The sequence below is a fragment of the Panthera leo genome, chromosome B4, assembly GCF_018350215.1.
Source record: "Panthera leo isolate Ple1 chromosome B4, P.leo_Ple1_pat1.1, whole genome shotgun sequence".
Lineage (NCBI taxonomy): Eukaryota > Metazoa > Chordata > Mammalia > Carnivora > Felidae > Panthera > Panthera leo.
Genome location: NC_056685.1, coordinates 41,233,969 through 41,258,213, shown reverse-complemented (window position 1 = coordinate 41,258,213; position 24,245 = coordinate 41,233,969). Strand labels below are relative to the sequence as shown.

General features: G+C 54.7%; 3 protein-coding genes across 6 annotated transcripts; 1 reads left to right on the top strand and 2 right to left on the bottom strand.

Annotated features, from left to right (window-relative positions):
* Positions 1–318: 318 nt before the first annotated feature.
* USP5 (ubiquitin specific peptidase 5) lies at positions 319–13,488 on the bottom strand. Of its 3 annotated transcripts, none has more exons than XM_042945672.1 (20): positions 13,279–13,488; positions 10,390–10,515; positions 10,058–10,124; positions 9,730–9,863; positions 9,429–9,574; positions 9,004–9,188; positions 8,443–8,537; positions 7,585–7,778; positions 6,788–6,859; positions 6,428–6,515; positions 6,173–6,298; positions 5,516–5,669; positions 5,016–5,190; positions 4,295–4,383; positions 3,476–3,667; positions 2,800–2,943; positions 2,577–2,722; positions 2,203–2,356; positions 1,832–1,916; positions 319–968 (listed from the first exon to the last, which is right to left on the bottom strand). In XM_042945672.1, exons 1-20 carry the CDS (start codon positions 13,486–13,488, stop codon positions 875–877), a joined length of 2,676 nt encoding a protein of 891 aa, XP_042801606.1. In that variant the 3' UTR covers positions 319–874. The 3 variants fall into 3 exon arrangements, with proteins under 3 accessions (XP_042801606.1, XP_042801607.1, XP_042801608.1); XM_042945673.1 differs by having other exon boundaries at positions 3,545–3,667; XM_042945674.1 differs by lacking the exon at positions 13,279–13,488 and adding an exon at positions 12,754–12,837.
* Positions 13,489–13,544: 56 nt separating this feature from the next.
* On the top strand, positions 13,545–16,407 carry CDCA3 (cell division cycle associated 3). Of its 2 annotated transcripts, none has more exons than XM_042945679.1 (6): positions 13,545–13,657; positions 14,551–14,726; positions 14,990–15,119; positions 15,393–15,686; positions 15,809–15,912; positions 16,049–16,407. In XM_042945679.1, exons 2-6 carry the CDS (start codon positions 14,607–14,609, stop codon positions 16,205–16,207), a joined length of 807 nt encoding a protein of 268 aa, XP_042801613.1. In that variant the 5' UTR covers positions 13,545–13,657; positions 14,551–14,606; the 3' UTR covers positions 16,208–16,407. The 2 variants fall into 2 exon arrangements, with proteins under 2 accessions (XP_042801613.1, XP_042801614.1); XM_042945680.1 differs by lacking the exon at positions 13,545–13,657 and adding an exon at positions 13,678–14,340.
* An 817-nt stretch (positions 16,408–17,224) lies between these two features.
* Positions 17,225–23,858, bottom strand: GNB3 (G protein subunit beta 3). The gene is made up of 10 exons (XM_042945676.1): positions 23,358–23,858; positions 23,026–23,112; positions 22,699–22,737; positions 21,369–21,475; positions 21,222–21,285; positions 20,936–21,098; positions 20,761–20,827; positions 20,467–20,668; positions 19,166–19,382; positions 17,225–18,291 (listed from the first exon to the last, which is right to left on the bottom strand). Exons 2-10 carry the CDS (start codon positions 23,080–23,082, stop codon positions 18,185–18,187), a joined length of 1,023 nt encoding a protein of 340 aa, XP_042801610.1. The 5' UTR covers positions 23,083–23,112; positions 23,358–23,858; the 3' UTR covers positions 17,225–18,184.
* Between the last annotated feature and the right edge of the window lie 387 nt (positions 23,859–24,245).

The window sequence follows — 24,245 nt, the reverse complement described above, 5'->3', positions numbered from 1 at the left end:
CCGCAGGGCCTAGCGGATCTGGGACACTTGGGAAATACCCACTTGGGCCCCCTCCCAGGGAGACCGCCGGAAGGAAAGCGGGGCTCTTCACCCCCCATCTTTGCTCTGACAGCCCCCACCCCTCCGCCGTCTTCTTTTGCCCCAGTGCTCACTTCACCTCGTCTCACACCCAATTTCCCAAGAGCTCTAGAACTAGTGAAAAGTTGAGAAGTGCCAACGGAGGCGGCAAGGGGCAGGAGAGTGTGCGTGGGGTCGGGGGGGAACCTGGCAGACCCACTCACCTGCTAATCTCCCTTAAGGTATCAAACAGGACACAACTTAGCCATTGTACTTTTATTCACATCGTGTATTTTGGCATTTTCCAGAGAAGGGCAGGGAAGAGACAGGGTGGGGGAAAGACCGGCGGGAGGGCGAGGGGGATCCCCATTTCCCTCCCAGCCCTCCTTGCCTGACCACACAGGGAGCAAACACAAAGGGGGAGGGGAGGCACAGACGCCCCCTCCTGTGGAAGAGGCTGCACAAAGCTACACCCACGCGCACACACAAACAAGCCCCCCTCCACACCAGGGGCCGGCAGGATTACACAGAGAAGCAGAGCACTGTGGGTTCAAGGGGCGGGGAAAGCAACAAAGTCTCCTCACTGACAGGTGGCCAGCCCCTCCCATCCCCTTCCTGCCCTATCCCCAAAGTCTCTGGAGTGTCCCCCGCTTTGCCTGGCCATTCTCCTATGGCCTCTAGCTTCTTCCCTGCTGCTGAGGACAAAAAGAAAAAGGGAGCAGAGCAGGGGTGGGGCTGAAGTCCATTCCTCAGCCCCTGTCCCGCATGCCAGACGGTCTGTCCCCTGTCCTCAGTGGTAAGGGGTCAGGGCAGGCTCTTAGCTGGCCACTCTCTGGTAGAAGTAGATGTAGCCCAGGTCCTTGGGCGGCTTCTCAGAGGCACACACTTTCTGGTCATTGTAGATCACCCATCTGGGGAAGCAGGGGAGGGAGGAGAAGGATGAACACACAGGGCATCCACTCTGCATCAGCTTAGTCTCTGACATAGCCCCTGGTCTTGGTCCTGCTGATTCTGGAGCACAGGTTCCCAACATTCTCAGCCTGGGCCCCCACAACCTACAGTCTAGCTGCTACCTGCCTGAAGGGGGCATCCCGTTCTCATTCCCTACTCCAAGCCTTCAAATCCTCCAGTATCTCTACAGCCACCCCCACCCAGTCCTGCCAGGCCCCCGTCAGGTCCACAAACTTTTTCTGTAAAGGGCTGCACAGTAAATAGTTTAGGTTTTGGAGGCCATCCGGTCTCCGACACAATGACTCAATTCTCCTGTTGCAGCATGAAAACAGCCACAAATGATACATATGTGAGTTAAGTGCGGTTATGTTCATTAAAACTTTATTTCTGGGGCTCCTGGGTGGCTCAGTCAGTTAAGCGTCTGACTCTTGATTTCGGCTCAGGTCATGATCTCACAGTTCATGAGTTGGAGTCCCGTGTCCAGCTCTGCACTGACAGCACAGAGCCTGCTTGGGATTCTCTCTCTCCCTCTCTCTCTGCCCCTCCCCCCTGCTCATGCACACTCTCTCTCTCTCTCTCTCAAAAATAAAACTTAAAAATAAAAATAAACCCTTTATTTACAAAAGCAGGTGGCCAGATGCAGCACTTGGGCTGTAGTTTGCCGATCCCTGCTGTCAAACATTCTAAAAATGTGTGGTGTATCTGTGCCCCCCACTCAGCAGGCCTTTGCCTTCTCCTGCAAATATTCTAAGGGCTCCAAGGATGCTCCCACTCATTCTCACCACCGCTCCCCAGTTTGGAAGGTACACGGCCAGCCCCTCACCTGCCTTCCTTCTTGATGTGGCAGACATAGTGACCACACATGGTAGAGGTGCCCATGTGGCTGATGAAGGCAAAGAGCTGATACTCTAGAGAAGGGGGGTGCAGAGAAGACACTGAGAGGAATCCTCGAGCGACATCCAAAGGTACATCCAACAGCTCAAACTCAGGACGCAAGTTTCAGGGAAGGTGGGGCATGTACTGAGTCACAAGTCTGTCTCCGACTCCCAGAATCCCCCCTTCAGAAGCCATGTCAGCAGAAAGAAGCTTCTGCCCCCCCCCACCCGCCCCCCGCCCCCACCAGAGTTGCCTTGGAATGAGGATCTGGTAGCTGACTGGCTAGATTCCACTGGCCTGTTTCCCAAGGACACTCACTTCCAGGGCCATCCCGGACTTTAGGTCCCACTGGTACAGACTCGGAGATGGAGTCAGCAGCCGAGCGGCCCTCCGAGATGTCCATGGCGGCTTCCGCATCCAGGTCATCAATGTGACTGAAGATCCAGTCCACAGCCCTTTCTAAACTATTGTTCTTGGAGAGGAGGGAAGCATTGCTCTTTCCAACAAGTTCGGGGCAAGAAAAGAACCAGTGAACGGCTCAGCTCCTTCACCACGGCCACCAAAGGGTGGTGCCTCAGCCCTGGCCATACCACACCGGTTGCCCTCGGTCTTGTTGACAAAAGATGGAACCTCACCCGCACCCCCTTCTTTCCCACAGGCCTCCCAGTCCTCAGCCGGGGGACAGCCCATACCGTGGCCCGAAGAGCTTTCAGGGCCTGGTCCCGGGAGAAGCCCATGGAGACGATGGTGCTCACGCAGTCTTCCGGCGGGGGGTCAGCTGCCGCACTGGTGGAGCCAGGCCCGCTGGAGCCAGGCAGGATGAGGGGGTTTGCGAAATCTGCGGGGGTTGAAGGGGTTGAAGTGTGTGGGGGAGGACGGTGGCCCTGTTCCGCCCTGCTACCCACCCCCGCCTACCTGGATCGTCCATGTGTGACATGACCCAGTTCATGGCGGCCTCAGCCCCACTGTTGCCTGTGTAGTAGACAGCTTTGCGGCAGGCGTCCATAGGGAAGCCCATCTCCACCAGCTGGATAATGACGGACTCGTCCAACATGGGTGCTGTTGGGGGCAGAAGCAAGACGGTGACCCGACTCCTTGGGCCACGATCTGTTCCTTCTCCCTCCCGAAGTGCAGTCCCCCGGCCCTCTCCCAACCACCACTCCTCCCCTCCCCCCCGTCCCCGTTCCATGCATTTTTCTTCCACGGGGTGGCACCTTACTCCAGAACCTAAATGACAGCATGACATAACATGGGTCCAGCAGTACTGAAGATACAGAACTGAGGCTAAAGATCTCCCATGGAGATCTTGCCGTTTCTCACAGAATGGGCCCTATTTCTGGAGTATGATGCCTCGCCCCACCCCCAAGCAATGAGGTAACGAAGTAGAGAGGCAGTTAGCCAGTGCTGCTGCGGTCCACACAGACAATGTGGCTGGGAGCGCTCTACTCAGTCCTCACATCCATCAAAAGAGGGCAGGGGAAATTGGAAAGGGAGGACAGGAGAAAATACGAAGGACAGGGTCAAGGGGAGGCAGGCAGAGAAGACCCCCATCGGCAAAGGAGAGAGACAGGCAGGAAGAAGAGTCACTAACATGTCGGAGAGGAGAAGTGAGGGGAGCAGAAGGAGTCTTCGTCTTCGTTGCCATAGAAACCAAGGCTACCTTTGGGCTCATCCGGAGTGACCAGGGGTGGGGCAATGTCAGGCAGCTCCTCCTCTCCAGGCTGCAGCCCTGTACCCCTCAACTGGGAGATGTCTAGTTCCTCGGGCATCTCGATGGACACATCTGTAATTGGCATGGCAGGAAAAGGGTCACTTCAGCAGCTCTCTGGGGCCCTCCCTGAAAAAGCACTTTGGGAATCTCAAAGCCCTGCCCCATACCTTGGCCCTGCTGTGTAATAATAAGTTGCTGCTCAGAGCAGCACAAGTCTTAGGGGTCCTGGTGTAATACAATGGTGGGCCTGGGAATCCGGAGACCTGGATTCTAGTCCTAGATCTACCACACATGAGCTATGGACAAGGATGGGGGCTTCCCACATGTACAACAGGAAGACTTCCTACCTCTGCAGGCTCAACTGATCTAAGGAAATGAAGTTCAATTAGCAGCTCTCCAAGTCGGGAGGGGCTGTAAGACTCATGAGAACTGTTTCAAGATTATCTAAATGACAACATCTTCCCAAGTGTAAACGTAAAACTACGAAAATCGCTTTGAGTTGGAAATCACTGCTATGACAATCAAGTGCTTTCATAGTTTTAGTCTACGCTTTTCAAACGTGCCTTATCTTGAAACACTTAGGGTAATGTTTTCCTCCTTCAGAGGAAAGTTGGAGAAACACTCGTTTATACATGTTAAGGTCCCTTCTTTTTCTAGCATTTTCTGCTTCACCTCCCTCATTCGTCCCAGCCACCATACCCAGTTTCTTGGGCACCCAGTCCAAGCCGAAGGTGAACTTCTTGATCTGGATGACCAAATAGTCAGGGAAAGAGGCAAATCGTGTGGTCCTGGGGAAGAGAGAATGTCCTAGTACCCAAAGAATCCCAAAGTCCTCCTCTCCTGAAACCCCCACCCTGAGGTTCAGCCTCTCCCCGGTAGAAGCCCTGATGCCCAGAAGATACTCCACATTCTTATCTTGCCCTTGGCAGGCATCAGAGCATCTGCAGACAAGGAGCAGCAGAAGCCAGGGGCCTGTCAAAGGGTAGGGGGTGGGGGGTGGGGTGGAGTGGGGAATGGCTGAAATCCCTTGGAACCAAAGCACTCCTTCAGATCCCAAGCTTATGCTCATGACACAATTAGGCCCAAACTAAGTCCATTTGCTAGAAAGCCAAATTCTGTCCACAACGGACACTACGTGCTTTCACCCTAAGTGGACAAAAGGTGCACTAAAATGTGACCCCATACCACAAGAGAAGAGGGAGCCTCCGGCAGGGGCAGGACAAGGTAATATGGTCCATCATCCGAGTCTACTCCTGCCAGGGCCTCTTGATTCCCTCAGGGCCAGATTACCAGCCCCAACTGATGCTAGCCCTGAGAATCCAACCACAAAGGGACAGAAGGATGGGAGAGAGGCAGACAGAGTCTTTGGGACTACCCTGACATTGGCCCGAAACCTTGGGCGCAGACCAACTAGACTTACTTGACGGCTACTGATTTGGCCTGCAGGGCGGTGCTCCAAAAGTCGTCCACCTGCTCGGGGGCCCCATAGGCCTCCAGGCAGGAGCTGAAGGGCACCTGGGCCCGAACCAGTTCTGGTAGTGGCAGCTTCTCCTCTTCGGCTTGCCGCTTCTTTTCCTCATACTCCAGAAGCTCCTCTGGGGACAGAATTGACAGGTGAACCCTTCAGAGGGCACTGCCTCTTTCCCTCCTTAGCCCTGCCAGACTGGCTCTCTGTCCGTGACTACTTGGGCTCCTCCACTCTCCCCAAATCCACCTGACACACATCCACATACGATCTTGCCTCTCTTCCCCAGCACAGCTCTGACAAGCAAAGGTGATCCTACCTCCCCGAGATGCCCCAGCTTTGGCCCTCCGGCTGGGGGAGCAGGGCATACTGTGGGCTCCGCTCCCATTAAGGGGCCCAAGCACTCCTACACCCTGGAGCCCCACTGTACCCAGGCCTCACTGAGGGCAACCTGCCTTTGTTAAGGGCCGCGTCCATGGGCACAGGCAGCTGCATGATGTAGTCCACTCGCTGGGTGTACTTCACCTTCTCTGTGGCCAGGCACTTGATCTTTTCCTCCACCAAGAAGCGGAACACTTCGTTAGGATTTTCAGAGCTCCGGCAATTCCTCTATGGGAAAGAGGCAGGGTGGGGAGGTCTGGGCGGCCAGGGAACGAGATGAGGGCCTGAAAGGGTCACTAGGGGCTCAGGGAGAGAGAGAGAGGAGCAGAAGGCAGTCTACCACTAGGAGGCTCTCGGGACTCAAGAGTAGAATCCTTCCCTAATTAGCTCCCCCTCTCCAACTCTGGTGTCTTCATGGCACTGGGAGACTGCGGTGGAACACGCTGGTATTTTTCTTTATAAGCAATAGGCATCTCCCTATCAGTTTCTTGGGTGCATCCTTCATTAGGCCACAAGCCCATCCAGTGTAAGCATCACTGCTTGGCATTACTGTCCTCCCCAGGGGCAACTGCTACTCACAGGGAAGGCCCAGTGCATGCCCGCCGCCGGGTTCCAGGGGTGGGGCTGGTGGGGGCTGACAGGAAAGAATGAGCAGGAGGCAGAAGGGAGAGAACCACGGGCAGATGGAGGGAGCGTGGAGTGCCCTGCCTTGCCATCTTCCCGGCCCTTACCTCCACCATGTTGATGAGGTGAAGAAAGAACTCCTGGGCATCCTGCTGCCGGTTGGTGGAGAACTCGGGGTGACCCTTGCCAATGAGGGCCTTGAACATCCGAGGGGCAATGCCATCTTGAACTTCCTAGGCACAGCCAGGGCAGCGATTCAGCTGGGGCTCAAGTAGGCCACCAAGGGGCCTTCTTTAGACATCTCCCAGACCTCAGTTTCCCCATAATTCCAGAGCCTGAAAGGGATAGAGTCCCAGACTCACCTTTTGTTCTGGCACCTGCTCCCCATCGCCTGACTCCGGTGCTGGCTTGGAATATTCTCCCGAGAGAAGGCCATGGCCCAGTTTGGCCCTGCATTGACATCCAAGAGAACCACTTAAGCTTCAGTCAACTGTTGATCGTCTGACATCTATCTGTGCCTTTTCCTCCCCAACTCAACCCCGGCATATAGACCTCAGACAACTCTCTAAAATGTGAAAAACCTGAGATTCCCCAGGAACCCAACTCAGGGCAGACAGCATGGCCAGAGGCAAACGTCCTGAACTGCTGCCCACTCCAGGTGGTCATGGAGGAGAACGAAGGCATACAGGCTGCGAGGCTGTACACAGGACCTGGCTACATACACCTGGGTGCTGAAGTCCTGGGTAGGGTCCGTCGGGGCATTCTGGAAGATCTTCTCCAGCTTGTCCACATACCTAAGAGCCAAGAGAAGGATAATTGGAGGTGCTCTGGCATGGGTTCCAAGGAAAAGGGGACTATTATCTATTAGATCGGGGGAACAAGCAACCTTCAGAGTAGGGAGTCATGTGGTTAAAACACGGGAGTCCATTTCTTTCCAGCAACCTGCCCTTCCTCCCCTTCTCAACTATGCCAGCATGCAGTGTACCCTGATGCATTTTTCCCCCCCGGCCTCCTCCCCAGGAGTGAGCCAGGGGAAGGGAGAAAGTGGCCTGGAACAGAACGTGTCACCACATTGCTAAGTTTTCACATGTGCATCAAGTCCTTCTCAATTAGAAAGCAGGCTCACTTATGCTCAGAATCTGCCGTTTTGGTACCTTAGTGACCCAAGCCCTCCCCTCCCCCAAGTGCTACATGTCCATGTCAGGTACTCATCTGATGTCACTGGCCTCAAGTAAAGACCACCACCTCACCCTTGAGTAGTCAGGAAGCCAGGGAGAGCCCCAGGATTTGGTGTTCTGCTCCCAGTGGGGCTTGTGTGGCTGGGTGACAGTGGGGTGGTTCTAGAACTAATGGGAGAGCGCTAGCCACAGTATAACAGGAACAAAGACGGAGCTAGCACACAGAGGTACTGAGGGTGGCTGAAGGAGGAGTGTGCCTAGAGGCTGGCGTCCAGGAGGAGAGCTGCGGAGTCAGGGGTACAGGGCCAAGGGGCCAGTCATGGGGAGAGGGCACCACTCACTTCCTCTGGAAGTCGGGGATGCTGAAGAGGACCTGGACCACGGAGTTGAGGTAGCAGCTGTTACCCAGGTTCCGGATGCCCGTGTAGCCAGGCCCAAACAGGGGCTTCAGTGGCACACTCGACTCCTGGATCAGCTCCCATTCGCCAATCCGCTGGTTCATATCTATCTCCAACTCAGTCATGGTCTTGTCCGTCTGCAAGGGAAGGGACGCTTCAGACAGGGCGAGACACTCAGCCCTGAATTTTTTACACTGATCCTTCACAGGGTCCAGGACGCTACCCTGCTGGAGCTCAGAATGTGTTCAATTATGGTCTCTAACATGGAAGACGCACTAGCTATTTCCAGTCCAAGTTCCAGAAGGCCTTGAGCGATTGTCCCGGAGGCGGTTTAGTGGTCAGGCCTCTGCCTGGGGGAGAGGAAGAAATGAATGCGAGTCCCTCCACTTGAAGTGTTTTTTTCCATTCCGAAGCTGCCCCTTCTCACCCTTCAGGTCTCCGCTCCAGGTCTTCCTGCCATAAGCTACTGCAGCACCCTCTCGGTCTCTTTCACAGCGCCCTTCGGTTTGTGTTCATTCACTCATGTGCCTGAGCATGTGATTAATATCTGCCTTTTCATCTAGAGTGTAAGTCCCTGAAAGGCCACACCTGTCTTATTCACGCAGTGACTAGCACAGAGCAAGTACTCAGTAGTGGTCGATGAATGAATAATGGATTCTAGAAACCTTTTCAAAGGAAGCCCACATGTGTTGGGGACCGGGATAACCGTGGCAGCTCGCTCCAATGCGCTGCTTCAGCCTCAGGCGAGGCAGGGCCTGGCGGGCAGGGACGAGAAGAGTCTGAAGCTGCAAGGGGTCTCACCTTCTGCATCTTCAGCATGTCGATGCCGAAGTGGGACAGGTGCTCAGCCAGGTTGGGGTCCAGGACCATGTCATCCTCATCATAGGAGTACACATCTAGGGCAGGAGGCAGGGGTATCGTCAGAAGCGGTGGCTCTGGCCTGACCACCAGTCCCACTCCTTGCCCCGGGGTTGGGGGGGGGGGGGGTGGAGCACTGGTGGGACAGAAGGATGAGCCTGTAAGGGTAACCCTCTTGGCTCCCTGACTATTGGTGAGGTCACAAGCCCTTCTGAGACTGGCTGTCAGGGAAGACGGGGTGAAAAGAGGCCAAGGGCTGGCGTTTCTTGGGGGCCCACCCCCAGGATAAGGTGCTGGGGTCAGATGGTTTGGGAAGGATACTCACTACACAGATTATCTTGGTAACCTCTAAGGAGGGGGACTCGTATTTGGGGGGTTTAGCTGAAGCTCTAGTCTCGTCTACAACATTCTCATTGTTTATCAAGAGAAGGTATTCCCGTGCTCCCCGAGTAACGGTTAAAGCCCACTCTAGCGTGGAGGCGGCCGGAGGAGGGGAGGGAGTACCGGCTCCATCAGGTGTGATGGTGCCCAGCTTGACGGCCAGCGGGTAGTTGGTCTCTCTGTAGTGTTCCACGGCGTGGTTGTTGCCCCCACTGCCATCGAAGTAGCGGCGGCCACAGAGAATGGAGCCGTCTGTCAGGTTGAGCCACAGGTTCTCTCTCATGTCACACTTGGAACACTTCCAGCCGCTAACCAGGAAGAAGAAAATATGCTGAACTATGGGGAGGGGGATATATGGGATTGGCCTTTCCAGTGTGAGAGCTCTCTCTGCTCCTCTCCTCTGGACGGCCCCTGGCTGAGTTCATCTCCCTCAGCGCCCCCCTCCTTAGCCTGCTCCCGATGCTCTCTCCCACCAGATCCCCCAGGAGGGTGGCCTCTTTGCCCCTGCTCTGGGGGTGGTGCCCCAAGGTGGAGGGGCCAGGCCTCACCAGGGAGGGATTCGAGCAGGGTTGTCCAGCTGCTTGAGGTTGAAGGCATGCTTAGACACCTGCCGTACTTCCCCATCCCAGGCCTGCACCTCCTGCTTGCGGGAGGCCGAGTCGGCTGACAGTAGGGCCTCCACCGCACTGGTCACCTGGGGGAAGCAGAGGGTCAGAGACGGGACCCAACCCCCCGCCCTCTAGTCCCTCTAGCCCCTCAGTCTCCAGCTTTCTCAGTGCTTGCCCAAGACGTCACTGCTCTGGACCTGCCTGCCCCAGAGTCCCCGGCAGGGCAGGAAGGCATTCGTACCCGGTCTCTGACAATGTCAGGCAGTCCCCCCAACCCATCTCGGGCAATCTCCAGGTAATCCGGCAAAATAACAATCTTCACATCCTCATCATATTCATACTTCTCCTCGCTGAGGTCAAACCCGCCTTCAACACCTGGTGAGGCAGGGAAGAAGGAGGAGGGTAGAACAGCCACCACGGGTAAATGTCCCTCCTCCCAAACGGCATCTCGTTTTGTCCCCTCCAGAGCTCTAGGGCCACTGGTCAGGCCCATTCTTTGGGGGCCTTTCGAGTGTCTCTGAGGCCAGGAAAGACCAGCTCGGGAAGAACAGGGCTGAAATGGTGCTCACCAATAGCCAGCCGGGTGGGCTTCTTTCGGGGGGGGTCTCCAGTGCCTGTTGTGGTGTCCTCCTCTTTCTGCAACGAGGCAGGAAGGGCAGGATCAGCAGTGAGTGCCAGGGAAGGGACAAATGGGGAAGATGGACAGGACAGGGTGGGTTAATCTCAGAAGGGAGTGAAGCTAAATAAAACATGTGTGCTAAGTTTTAATGATACCAACAGAAACAGGCAAGAGGGGGAAATGCGACCTCTGGGAGGTCAGAACAGAAGACACAGATTCAAAATGAAGACCAGTGGGATGTGCCTGAAAGTCCCCGGGCCTTGCCCCCAGCTCCATGCCTACCGGGCGCCGGGTCCTCCGGAGGTGCAGGTAGACGCGCTGGCCCGTCTTGTTGAAATGTCTCTCCACATACTGTTTCCCAAAGCCCAGGAATGTGTTCATGCAGATGTAGAGGCCACCCTCAGACTCCTGCAGTGCAACAGGTAGGGGAGGAGACACAGGGAGGATGAAGCCTGGCTAGGTGGGGAAACCAAGACCTGGGGTCAGAAACTGGTTTCCACAAGAAAGGCTCTGTTCTCTACCACCATGTGGCTGTGGCAAGTCATTTAGCCTTTTGGGACCTGGTACATGGCTAAGATTCTCCCCATTCTCCTATGACTTTGATACCAACCAACAAGGACACCAGGAGCTAAGCAACACCTGTCAGTCACCATTCCTCTTCCTTCTCGCTCCTTCTTTGGGCTTTGGAGCCTTCCAATCAATTGCAGAGAACTCCCTTTACGAGGCCAATGGGAATCAAATACCATGGACTTCCAGGGCCAGTGCTTACATTCAGAGGGAAAAAGGGTCCTTTCCCGGGAGAGGAAAGACCTGCATGTCAGACACTGAACCTACTCCCCACACACAACAAACCCTGCCTAATCTCCAGGATTCAGAAAACTTTCCAGACTGGAGGAGCAAAGATTCTAGCACCTGAACAATACACCCAGCTCCTGAGCCTGCCAGGAAGACCAGACTTCTCCTTTACAACATCCTACTAGGTCGTCAAATCCTGGTCCATGCTGAGTCCTCTCCCTCCTCTCCTGCTAAAGCCTGGAGCCAGGCTAACAGTGCCTTGTCTGGGGCTCACTGTTATACCTGGACCTGGTTCAGCAGGGACACGAAGACCAGCATTCTCCAGGCACTGCCCTGCTGCCTCCCCTCTGACCAATAACTAAATCCCGCACTGAAGTCCATCAACTGCCAACCTCAAAGCCAATCCCTCTCTAGAATAATCTAGCAATACCTGCTGAGACAACTCAAACACATATAACGCAGGGAGAAAACAGGGAGAGAAGGGTCCACCCTAAATCACAGCTAAGGACGGAGGATGAGCTTCTCGAACACTGAGCAAGTCTCCCAGTGTCTTTGTGAATAGTGATGGATAAGGTAGAGGAGGTAACTGGAGAAAACAACAGTCTTCCTTCAGATCCAAGCAACGACAGGCATCTTCTTCCTCGAATAAATGCCTCAGTGGCCTTGAAAAATTCTCTGCTGCGATATGAAAAATAGGGCACCGTCTAAGGCAGTTCTTGGTCCCATAGATAGCTCTGTACCACTCCCTAGAACAGTGTGGATTACAATGTTCATGGGCAAATGGAGCATTTTTCATCACAGGGGTCAAACAAGCTTTCTACCATAAATTGAATTTGAAGATAATCAAACATGCTGGAAGTTGGTCAGGAAAGCAACAAGGCCACATTGGAGATCTCTTGACTTGGGATAAAAGAAGCAAAGTATAATAAGCTTACAAAAACACCATTTGGATTATTCGAAGCACTTCCTAAGGAGAGGCAGACAGGAGTGTGAAGAGGGAGCCACTGACTTCTACCATCTGTTGGTAATTAAGAGAAACCTTTCTCTCCTGAGAAAGACAGGACCAAGCCATGCACTTGATGAACTAGATGGCATGCAGGAGCTCTGCAGTAACCAAACTCCTCTGCTGGAAATAAAAATGCTGGGTTTCCCCAAGTCTTGGGAGCCCTGGAGCTCTGCTCTGAGCAGTCAGTCCTCTTTTGGCTCTGCCAAAGCCAGACTCCAGAGAAGCAGCACATTGTCTGAGGCCCAGATCAAAGCCTAGCAAACCAAGCAAACCACAAATCACAGTGATGATCCTGAACTGGGCCTTAGATCATGCTGCTATACTCAGCACTGGCGATGCATTAATGAAGCCTTTCCACTCTGACTTGCAGTTTTCCCTGCCACGAGCTGGTCTGGCTGAACACCCTGGGCAGGGCCCAGCGACCGCTTGACGGGAGGGGTGGTAAGGGGGGCGGATCCCAACCAGGCTGCTGTTGCCTTCTCAGCTCAGGCTCTGGCCAGGCCAAAGGCTAGTCTCTGCTTGACGGTGACACAGGAAGGCAGAACTGCAGGAAGGGAGGTTCCGGGTGGAGCCTACAAAACGTGAAGCATGGTGTGGGTGGAGGCTTTGTCTAACCAGTCAAGAGTGGGAGCGGGATGGGAAAAGGGTCTTAGTATCCTCCACGAAAGACACCATCTCCCTGGGAATACTTTTAAAAGGGTTCCCTGTGCTCTCTGTGATGGGCGGGAAAAGGGGGGCTGCGGCCATAGTTCACCTCAAAGGAGAAACGACTAGAGCTTTCCTCCCTTCTTTCCTCTCCTCCCTACCACCAATGACCCACCTCCCCGCCCCCTGTCCACATTAACCATGGGTGGAGTCTAAGTCGGCCTTTCTCAGAACCGCCCTTCTTCATGGTCACTTCCAGACTACTAGGCGCCCAGGAACTGCAATCCCCACCCTCCAACCCAAACCCCGGCCCAGAACAGTGCAGGGTCGCCCCATCCCTCCCACACGAGACTACAAAACCCGGAGAGCCGCGCGCGGCAGGCAAGGCCAACTCCCAGGCTTTCGCAGGGGTCCACTTGGGGGATGTAGTCCAGCGAGAGGGATGCGCCTCTACCTTGGAACGGCAATGAGGGGAGTGAGCGACTACGATCCCCACAGTGCTCCACGAGACGGGGAACGGGTGGGGCGGACGCGGAGGCTTCCGGGAGCGGTAGTCACACGACAGCGCCAGCTAATTAAAAGCAACGGTAGGGAGGAGCGTGGGAGACTACAAGTCCCATGGTGCATCGCAGGGAGGCGGTAGCCCAAGCCTTGCAGGCCCCGGCAGAATGACCAGGGCGATGGAAGGAAGTCGTGCTCGCTGCGGGCGTGGGGAATGGGCTTACCGGTGTGTCGAAGGAGAAGGCGCACTCGTCTTTGTGGACCCGGTCTCCAGCCTTAGGAACCCGGATCGTCGGTAATACTGACAGCAGCGCCTCCTCACTCAGCTCCGCCATGACACCGGCAGCAGCTCCTCCACACACAGCGGCTCCCACCGTTCCCAGTCCCCCACCCCCTAGTCTGGCCGTCCAATGAGCACTACTCGTTAGGTGCATGCGCTAAAAGGAGGACGCGCGAGAATGGCAGTTGGACGCAGCCTGCCTACTAGTGCTCCGCCCTCTGCCCTACTCTTGAGTAACGCCAATGAAAAGCGCTTCTAATGCAACCGATGGTCGGAAGAACCAATCCCACTCTTCCAGGGCAGAGCGCATGTAGAGCAGCGAGGTGGGTCCGGGAGTTTTGGACGCTTGTACTCTGGGACCCTTATAGTCCTTTCGCGTGCCTTCTATCAGAGCAGAAACTGACGGTTGTTTAAACCAATCAATCCCAGAAACTTTCCTGGGTCTTGTCCAATCGGAAAATAGAAGGGCAGTTGTAGTCTTTTTATTTGAAAAGGGGCTGTCCAATGAGGCGGAGTTTGAGAGGGTTAGTGTCGAGTGATTGATAACTCCGTCGACCAATACGGATTAGCATCTCGCCTCAGAAAAACCTTCATAACTACAGCGCCAGCCAGTTATGTACATAATAGCGTCATAATTCATGATTCTGTTTTTTAAATAAAATAATTTGGTTCTGAAACTGGAGGTCTGAAAACCGAAGACTGGCACTCCTCAGAGTCTCACGATGGACAACTCGCAGCCGGTGGCGGAACAAAAGTCCGGTATTCGGGGAGGTGTCACCCCTGAGCAAGCCAGGCCGCTGCTCATTGGCCCCACTGTCCTCATGACAGACGTCCTCCGAGCCCAATGGCCTCCTCACAGGAGGCGGGTCTCATATAGGGGGCCTATTGGCGTCTGCGTCGGCTCAACCAATAGAGTCAAGGCAGGGGGCGTGGCGGGAGGTTTGAAACTCGGCGTCGGGAGTTGAGGCTCGAGCTTCTGTGCATCCCAAAGAGGAATTGGGGCCCGGTAAGTGATTGGAATAAATTAATAAGTTAGAGGGCCCAGCAGGCTCTCAAGGAGCTGGCTTGTCAGCTGCAACAGTCGTTGTTTCCACAGAGGCCTCTGGCCCAGCGGCGGGGAGGTTCCTGAGCTGGGAGCAGGGAAGATCGGGTGGTCTGGAGGCAAGAGATCGGACGCGGTCGCGGTAATGGCTGAGACCTGAGTCATTTCTCACAGGCGTCCCCTCCTCGCCCCGGGCCGGGCCCCGCCCCACCTTCTTTCTCCTGGTTGAGATGGGCTCAGCCAAGAGCTCCCCGGTCACTCCGGCGCGGCCTCCGCCGCACAACAAGCTTCTGGCTCGAGTGGCGGACCCCCGTTCACCTAGTGCCGGCATCTTGCGCACTCCCATCCAGGTACTCTGGGGCGGAGAGGCGGGGAGGGACGGGGGCAGAGTCTGAATTCTTGGGCCTCTACCTAACCTGATTCTGAGAAAGCCCTCACACCCTCCTCCTCCCTCTAATTTGACACCTTATTTTCCACTTTCTTAATCCGGTTGGGGTAGGCTGAATGCCTGAGGGCCCTGGCAATACCTGCCTGGAATATCAGCCTGGGGCTAGAGACCTGGGAGGGAAGAAGAGTCGGGGTCCAGACTTGTTTTAGCTTTTGGTTCTGCCAGGTGGAGAGCTCTCCACAGCCAACCCTACCAGCAGGGGAGCAGTTGGAGTGTCCTAATGAGGCCCAAGACTCAGATCCCCGCTCTCCTACCCTTGGCATTGCACGGACACCTATGAAGACCAGCAGCGTAGGTAAATGGTGGGCCCAGGGAATTTTGGTAAGGCTGTCACCTAGCACCCTTGGGTTGGGCCAATGAAGCCATTTTCCCAGAGCTCCTGCTCAAAGGAGCCTCCATTCTTTTGATTGAGCCAATCTCACTCTTCTCTCAACATGTTCTCCCTCGATTTCTCTCTTCCCAATCAATCCCTCACCCACTAGAGCCTGAGTCCTAAAGTTCCTGTATGTATTCTTCTTGCTGAATGATTTGTATCATAGGGTCACTATCTCACTTGACTTCTGTTTAGAGCCCCCAAGCCCACTGGCGAAACAGCTGAATGAAGTCTTTGAGAAAGAAGCCTCCAAATTGAATCTTCCTCCAGAGCTTGTTCTGCCCCTAGAGGCAACTTCACCTTCCGAATTGAACTTGCCTCTGGGCACCCAGTTTTCCCTTGAGGACCGGATGCCACTCTGGAGCCAGACTGAGCTCCCCTCCAAGCAGGTGTCCTCCAAGGAGGAAGCAGGACAGCCCTCACAACCCCCCACGGCCAGCCAGGGCTCAGACAAGCCCTTAAGAGACCCTGAGACTCCCCGATCTTCAGGTACAGAACCTAAGGGCAAGGATAGGGAAGAGAAATTGGGATAATGTCCACGGATGAGTGTAGGAGGAATAAACTGTAAACCCCTAATTTGGGTTTTGGCTTTAACTCCTTACCCACCCTAGGTTCTAAGCACAATAGACGGAAAGGAAATGGCAAGGTACTAGGGAGATCTCCCCTCACCATCCTACAGGATGACAACTCCCCCGGAACTCTGACACCACGACAGGTAAAAGGAGAGAGGGTGAAAGCTGTTACTAGGAACCCCAGGATAGAGAGGTAGAGGGTGGGAGTCCTTTCTACCCAATCTTCCCTGTCCTGAACAACCCCCCTCCCTCCTCCAACTCACACACTGCTTTTGGCAGGGTAAGCGGCCTCCTCCCCTGAGTGAAAATGCTAGGGCACTAAAGGAAGGGGCCATTCTGGGAACTGGACGACTTCTGGAAACCGGAGGCCGAGTGTGGGAGCAGGGCCAGGACCAGGACAAGGAAAATCAGCACTTTCCAAACTTGGTGGAGAACTAGGCCGTGCGTGGCCCCAGCACCGGGTTCACCAGGAGCCTGGTGATGTTGTGTCCTCACAGCCCCTTCTTTCCCTGGGAGACTGGAAAGGCTCGTTGTCTTCCACTCCCCCTAAACTACCAACTCGGGGGACCGAGCACTTTCTTAGGCTTTATTTGTGTCTCGTGTGTTTCTTGTATATTAAAGAAAGTGATTTTAAATTATGCTTTTAAGTGTTATGCCTAAACCTTGTGCTGGGCTTCTGTATGTAGAAAAGCAGCCTGGGAAACTTGTGTTCCCTGTCCTCCAGGCCTCTTCTACACACTTCCCTTAAATCCTAGTGTTCCCCCGGGGCTCTTTCCTTGGCCTTTTCCTCTTGCTCTCTCTAGGTGTTCACTTCTAGGGTTTAGGTATCACTTTCTTATATTCTAGTAACTTCCAGATCTCTCTATCTAACCCTGACCTTTATCCAGGTGCCCCAGGCACTTCACAGGTAATTTGTCTACAGTTGAATTTGTAATCCGCCCTCCCCCCACCCCTGCCACCCCCAAAGCTATTCTTCATCCCCTGCTCTCTATCCCTGTAAATAATAACCACGTTATCCACCCAGTTGCCCAAACCTGAACCTTGGCCATTATCTTGAATCCTTCCCTCTTAACATCCCATATCCTGGCACTTGGCATTCAATCCTGGTGATTCTGTATTCTTTAACCTCTTCCCCATTCCTTTCCCTGCCCCCTGTCCTATGGCTCTTGCATTTCTTGCCATCTACCTTCTGCCTTGTTTCTAGCCAGTCTCGACTCTCACCTTTTCATCAACCTACACCGCTGCTAGGGCAACCTTTCTTTTTCTTTTCTTTTTTTTTTTTTTAGTTTTCTTTTTTTTTTTTTAAGTGGTATTTATTTATTTTGAGAGACAGAGCGTGAGCAGGGGAGGGGCAGAGGGAGGGAGAGAGGGAGAATCCCAAGCAGGCTCCTCGCTGTCAGCACAGAGCCTGATGTGGGCCTCGAATTCACAAAATGTGAGATCACGACCTGAGCTGAAATCAGGAGTCGACCGCTTAACCGACTGAGCCACCCGGGCGCCCGAGGGGTGACCTTTCTGAGAAGCACATGACCGTGAAACTACTCTGCTCAAAACTCTTCAGTTGTTCCCCATTGCCCTTAGGATAAAGTCTACACCCTAGCCTGGCGTTCAGGGTCTTTTATAACCCCATTCCTTCTCAACATAACCTTCCTGTAGAGACGCACCATAGGCAGGTTGTAGTGAACCATTGTGTGTATGCTCCCCCAGCCACCTGGTGAGCACCTTCTCCACCTGACCTGTCTCAGGCCTTCTCTGTGAGGCTTGGGCTTCTGCCTCCACCCTACTCTGCCCACAAGCTGTCTGGTACCCAACCTTCATCCCTGCACCTATAATGTTTTATTATTTGAGTTAGACCTGCATCTTTTTGGAACAGAAGTGGGGCAGAAGCCAGACATCCCAGACATCCCAGGCCTGTACACTTTATTGCAGGTGCTTTATGAGAGAAATAAAGAAGGTAGAAAAGGGAGAGATCATGAAGGAGACAAGGGACAGGATCTTAGTGGTGCCAGAGCCATAGTCACAGGGCTGAGTGCTCTCTGCCACCCAGATCTGGATAAAGGTAGTGGCTCTGGGGGGAGGAATTCTAGGGCCTGGGGCCTCAGACTGGAAGCCTGTTAGGCTTACCAAGGGCTGGGGAGGGGTCAGTTGTCCTTGCTTATTAAGGGAGAAGCTGCAGGACCGTGGAGAGGGGAGACCATGGGAGGAGATGGGGCAGTTCTTTGCCCCCGTGTCCCTGATAATGCCTCCCAAAGGCAGACTCCCCATTTTTCCCCACCGCCCTCAAGGGACAAAGCTGGGTGGGAATGGCAGCTAGGGTATAGAAGAGAAAACTTAAAGAAACCTTAGAAAAAAATTGGGCAGGGGAGGGGCAGCTGAGTGTCTTCGTGGCCTTTTACCTCCCCTCCTCCAGCCTCCTTAGTTCCAGACTTTGAGGAAGCTGTCCCAGGAGCCGGTGGCCACAGCCATCCCGTCAGCTGTGACCCCCAGGCAGCTGACCCTGTTGTCGTGGCCAGAGAGGACGCCTGAGAAAGAGGGAGAGGAGTCAGCCTGCTTTGGCAGACAGTTCATGTGCACATGTAGGAATTCTAGGTTAGACTGGCCATGGACTCTGAGCCCCTGGTGGGGACTGAAAGAGGATTAGCCCTAAGGGGCAGGATTTCTCTCAAGGCCAATGTCTGTGGAGGGTGGGCGGGGTGCGGGGCAGGGAGGGACAGGAGAAGGCTGGCAGTGTCAGTGTGCTGTGAAAAAAGCCAGGGGCACCTTGATGGGCCCTAGAAAATGGGGAGGTAGCTCTTTAGTCTCATTACTATGTTTCCAAATAAAGAGACTGAGGCCCAGAGAAAAGTGACTTGCCCGAGGGCCCTGAGAGCCTAAGGGACAGAATTCAGATTTGGATCCTGACCCTCTGGCCAGTGTTGTTTTCATTCAGCACGTGGCCTCTCCCAAGAGAAGAAGCCACCCCATCTGATTCAACTTCAGACCAGGGTGGTCCTAGATAAAGCCCCTAGGTTGGGGTCAGGGCCCTCAGGTCACTCTAGACCTCCCTGATGGGGCTTCTTGCAGTTTCCTGAGATTGCCCTTTCCTTCAGTGGATGCCCCTGAAACTGCAGAGGCCCTGGAAATCCAGAAGTGACTGGACATTCAAGGTTCACAGGTCTGGGGTGACACAGAAGCTCCTTTCATGGGAAGCAGCTATCTCATTAGGTGGTGGAGAAGGGCCACTAGAGAAGATGGCCCTAGATTGGGAGCCAAGGGGGACTAGATTCTAGGGATAGAGCTCAGAGTCATCCAGGAATTAGGGAACAGTGGTGAGAGGGTCCCAAGGAAGGGAGCTAGTAGGAAGGTCCTTCCAGCTGAGATGGCAGAAGTGTGGGGGGGGGTGGGGGCGGCCCTTACCCACACGCTCGCCCTTCATGGAGTCCCAGATGTTGCAGTTGAAGTCATCATAGCCTGCGAAGAGCAGGCGGCCGCTGAGGGAAAAGGCCACAGATGTGATGCCACAGATGATGCTCTCGTGGGAGTAGGCAGTCAGCTCCTGATCTGCCCGCAGGTCAAACAGGCGGCAGGAGGCGTCGTCTGAGCCTGTGCAGATGGCCTCTCCGTTGGGGAAGAACTGAGGGTACAGGTGGCAAGGGGGTCAGGACTCAGACCTGGGCAGCCCGCTACCTCTCCTGCTCTCTCCCTGGCTCCCGCCCTGGTGGCTCCAGAACAGGCTCTTTCCCTCAGCCTCTCTGCCTATCCGTCCCCCAGCGCTCTTCACTGCTGACATTTATCCCACGCCAGCCACATGCCAGCGGCTCCCCTACACCCTTCACCTGCCCCTCACTACAGCGCAGCAGGCAGGCTTTATTTCCACATTGCAGGCGAGAGCCTGAGGCTGAGGGAGGGCGGGCAGCTTGCCCAGGGTCACATGGCTAGAAGGGCGGCGGCTGTCCCAGACTCCAGGCTCCAGGCTGGATCAGAGCGTGGAAGTACGGGGCCAAGTGCAAATGCATGACCTGAATCTCATCACGATGAAATGTCAGATAAACTCAAACGGACGGAAAGCCTAAAGAAAACTGGTTTGTACTCTTCAAAAATGTCAGTGTCACGAAAGACAAAAGTAGAAAAAAAGTTCCAGTTTAAAGGTAACTGAAAAGATATGGCAAGGAAATGCAATACACATCCCTGGACAGAAACGAAACAAAGCCAAACCGTTGCTATTATTTTTGGGATAACTGGTGAAATTTGAATATAGACGATAGACTATATCATGTCAATGTTAAATCTGATTTTAAGAAGTATACTGTGGCTACAGAAGAAAATGGCCTTGTTTTTAGGAAACATGCACTGAAGTATTTAAGGGGTAAAGAGTCATGATAATCTGCAACTTGCTCTCAAAAGACCGAGGGGAAAAAACTAATAAAATGTATCTGTAGCCACATCTAGGTGTATGTGTCTGTCTGTCTTTCCATGCTTCCTTCCCTCCCTCTATGGAGAGAGAACGATAGAGCAAATGTGGTAAAATGTTAGCAGTGAATCCCGGTGAAGGGTAGACGGGAACTTTTTTGGTTACTCTGGAAACTTCTGTAAGGTGAACTTACGGCAAAGAGGAAAGTTAAAAAAGAAAGGGGTAGGGAGCTTGGGCCGGGATGAAGGATGCATGTGTTGGGTGTGGTGAGGGGTTCCCGGGAGCTGGGGTGCAGAGCGGGGCTCACGCAGATGGCGTTGATGTCCGACTCATGGCCAGTGAATGTCTGCCGACAGGTTCCCTCCCGCACGTCCCAGAGCTTGGCGCTGGCGTCACAGGCCCCCGAAATGAAGAGTTTGAAGTCAGGAGAGACGGCCAGACTCATGCAGTCCCCTGTGTGTCCCACAAACACAGTCTTCTGCTGCCCAGTCTCGATGTCCCACAGAGCACTGCCGGAGGAGAGGAAGCTGTCACACTGTCACAGAAAGGCCAGGACAGAGCTGCGCCCCAAGCCCCGGCACCCACGGTGTTCTGTCCTCACCAAGTGGTGTCCCCGGAGCTGGTCACAATGTTGTTGTCGTCCAGGAAGCGGCAGCAAGACAGATAACCTGGGGGTGGTCAAGACAGTGCCCTGGCTGCAGGCCCACAGCACCCTGGTGCTGGGGCTTCCCTGGGCTTCTCGCAACAGGGACTGGAAGAGAGGGTCTCCCACTTACCTGTGTGAGCAGACAGCTCCCGGCTGACCTTGACATTGCCCTCACGGGATTTGAGGCTGTAGATGGAGCACATGTTGTCCAGCCCCCCACATGCCACAAAGTTCCCTGACGGGGCATAGGCACAGGTCATAACCCAGGAGGAGCGCAGGGGGATGGCATGCACCTGTGGGAGGGTGGGCAGAGGCAGGACCTGAGCAGAGCTCCCAGGTGGGGAGGGCAGGGGAGGGTAGGCACAATGAATGCCCCAAAGGAAGGACAGGGGGATGGAGGGGTGGGGGGCAGCTACCTTATTGGTGGTATAGGTGTCCCACACGATCAGCTTCCCGTCTTGCGAGGCACTTACGAGCAGCCTGGGCAGAGAGCACCCCACGTCACCCAAGCCTCTCCTTCCTGCCTCCCCGCCCCCGACCTCTGGGTGCCTCTCAAGTCTCACTTGGAGTCGGTAGCCCAGTGCATGGCATAGATCTTGGCCAGGTGTCCCCTTAACGTCCGCCTTGTCCGCATCTGGACTCTCCCCACGACCTCTAGGCCAGACACCAGCTGTAGAAAAGGGGGCACTAGAAATCAGGGTGAGTAGAACACCTACCTAGATGTCAGTGTTGCAACCACTGATCTGCACAAGTTTCTGTTCTGTGCCAGGCTCTGGGTCAGGCCTCCAGCCTTAGAGAAATAAGTCTTTGCCTTGGAGTGGCTTCAATTGATGTGGGAGAGACCATGCATGGCTAGCGGCACGTCGCTAGGTGTTTGACAAGCACCTCTCCAGTGCGGGGTGGGGGAGGAGGAGACAAGAGAGAATGATTTCTGGCATGTAAATAGTCCCACCTTGACCAGTTTCAAGCTGCCAGTGTGAAGTCACCAAACACGGACTTGGGAAGAGACACACACATTCGCGGTCCCAAGCCACTGGGAGCTGGGTCCCATACAACACCTACAGCATGGTTATCTCTTTCCCTGGGCACCCAGGGCAGCCCTATGACCCTGAACAGCACCTCCTGAAATTTGTGGTCCTATGTCTCTTAAACTCTATCCAGCTTCTAGACTTAGGCTCAGGCTCGAGTCAGTGGCCTTGACCTGTCATTTACTTGCTTTGGTATCTTGGGCAAGTTACTCGCCCTCTCTGATCCTGTTTCCTCATCTGCAAAATGAGGTTTGTAGCATCAACTCATGGTGTCGTTGTGAAAATTAAACGCAGTTACGTATCTAAGCAACTTAGCCCAGTGTTTGGCTCACGGCAAGTGTTCAGTAAATGTTCCCTCTTACTATTAACATATTTAATCCAATATAAGGTGCCACCAACTCCTAGAAGCACCAGGCATCTAGGTATCACTGAGAAAGAAAACATGTTGCCCATTATAAATGTAAGGCATCATCTATTTTTGGACGCACCTTGATCTCAGAGATGTCACAATGTGAAAAGATGTGCCCTTAGAATTGGTGAAGGACACGATTAGAAAACTAGTAACTGGTCTATAAGGGCTTTGTGATTTGCAAAGCACCGTCCCTCTCCTCATCCTCACCACCCTGTGAGAGCATGTGATCATTCTTGTGTTATGGGTGAGGATAGGGACATCATCTGCATTCTTAGCTTCCAGTAAGGGGCCGGCCCACAGCAGATCTCACTAAATGTTTGTTGAATGAATTAATCAATGTGGTTCCTCATTCTAGGGACACGCTGTACTAAAGCTTGGGCACCAGGGAGCTTCCCTCCCCTCCCCTGCCGTGCCCTCCGGCCCTGCCTTAGCGGGTAGGACAGGAGGTCTCACCTCTGCCAGAGTAATGTCAGCACAGGCTTTCCGGGCATCCTGGGGAGGGGGCAGGTAGAGAAGCAGACATCAGGGGAGCATCAACACAAGGTGAGGGTAGTGGGTGCATGGGCCTCTGAGGTAGGTGGGCTTCGGGGCTCTAGGGTTTGGGGGACATCTCAAATTTGAGATCCACGTTCAGAAAGTCTCTGGCCACTTCCAGGTCAGGGGTCTCTAAGGTGTCACTCAAGAGTAAATCCAGCCCCCTTCCCCCACCCCATCCACACTCCCTCGTGTCCCCGGTTCCATGTTTTCTGGGGTCCCCCTGTGGAAGGGCTCTGGGGTTACGGCAATCTGCTTCTTGAGCTGCTCCGCTTCCTGCCTCAGCTGCTCCATTTCCCCCATGGCTGATAGGTTGAGGGGTAGCTCCGGCTCCTGTCGGGAACAAGGGGTAAGCATAGGGGGGGGGTCCCCACCAGGCCACGTTTCTGTCCTTTCCCCCGCACCTGACTCAGGGGCTGGAACCCACTACAAGAAATTGAGAGACAACTGGGTGGCCTGCACCACCGCCCCACCAACCCCTTCATGTTTGGAGCCCTGCACAGCCAAGCCCAGCCCTGCCCGAGCCCTCCCTGCAGCCCCCAGCCCCAGACAGCCGAGCCAGGCCAGCCCCCTCTTACTTGGACTCTGACTGGACCTCTCCCAGGTTTCCAGGCGCTTCCTCACTCCCTCAGCTGCGACGCCAACCCGTCACCTGCCCCGGCTCTGCTGCCAGAGGAGCTGGCCTGGCCTGGCCCCAACTCTGGGGGGGGGGGGTCAGGGGGAGCACTGACAGAGAAGGGTAGGGCAACGACAACGACGACGTCAGGCAAATGAAATCAGCTGGCAACGGTGTGGGGAGAGGGCAGGAAGGGAGGTGTGCGGCTTCCAGAGAGACTTGGGCCCAGCCTGGGGCGGTGGGTAGGTGGGAACAGGGATGTGGGGCTATAGAGAGGAGCAGTCCCTCACAAGCCCTGGAGGGAAGAGGGGCTGAGGGGTGCTTCCTGGGCCAGTCTCCCTGTAGGCAGAGATAAGAGCATCAGGCCCCATGGGATTAGAGCAAAGCTGTGAGGATTAAAGTTTGGGGTTTGGGAGGGGGGCAGAAGAGCAGAAGCAAGCACAGCTCCAGCCCCCCCACCCCCCACCCCGCCAGGCCCTTGCCCCCACCAACGCTGATGATCGTGGCAGTCAGGGCCTGCCTAGCAACCAGTCCAGGAGCCAGAATAGGAGGGTGAGAGGTGGCTCATCGTCAATGCCCAAGATTTTGACTCTTAGTTCAGAGTTGTGGGGAAGGGGGGTAAGAGGGTTATGGTGAATATGGGGAGGGTGCAGGCAGGAGCTGAGATTAGAAGGGACTGATCTGGATAATCCTTCTTCTCAACAAACCCCAACCAGCTGCCCCTGGGTCTGATCCTGGGGGGTGGGGAAAGGCACAGGGGATCCAGAGAGGAAGATGGACGGGCCTGTCCCTGCTTTGAGTGGACCAAGGGTGGGAAGCGGGGAGCAACCCCGACCCCGCTCCCATCTGG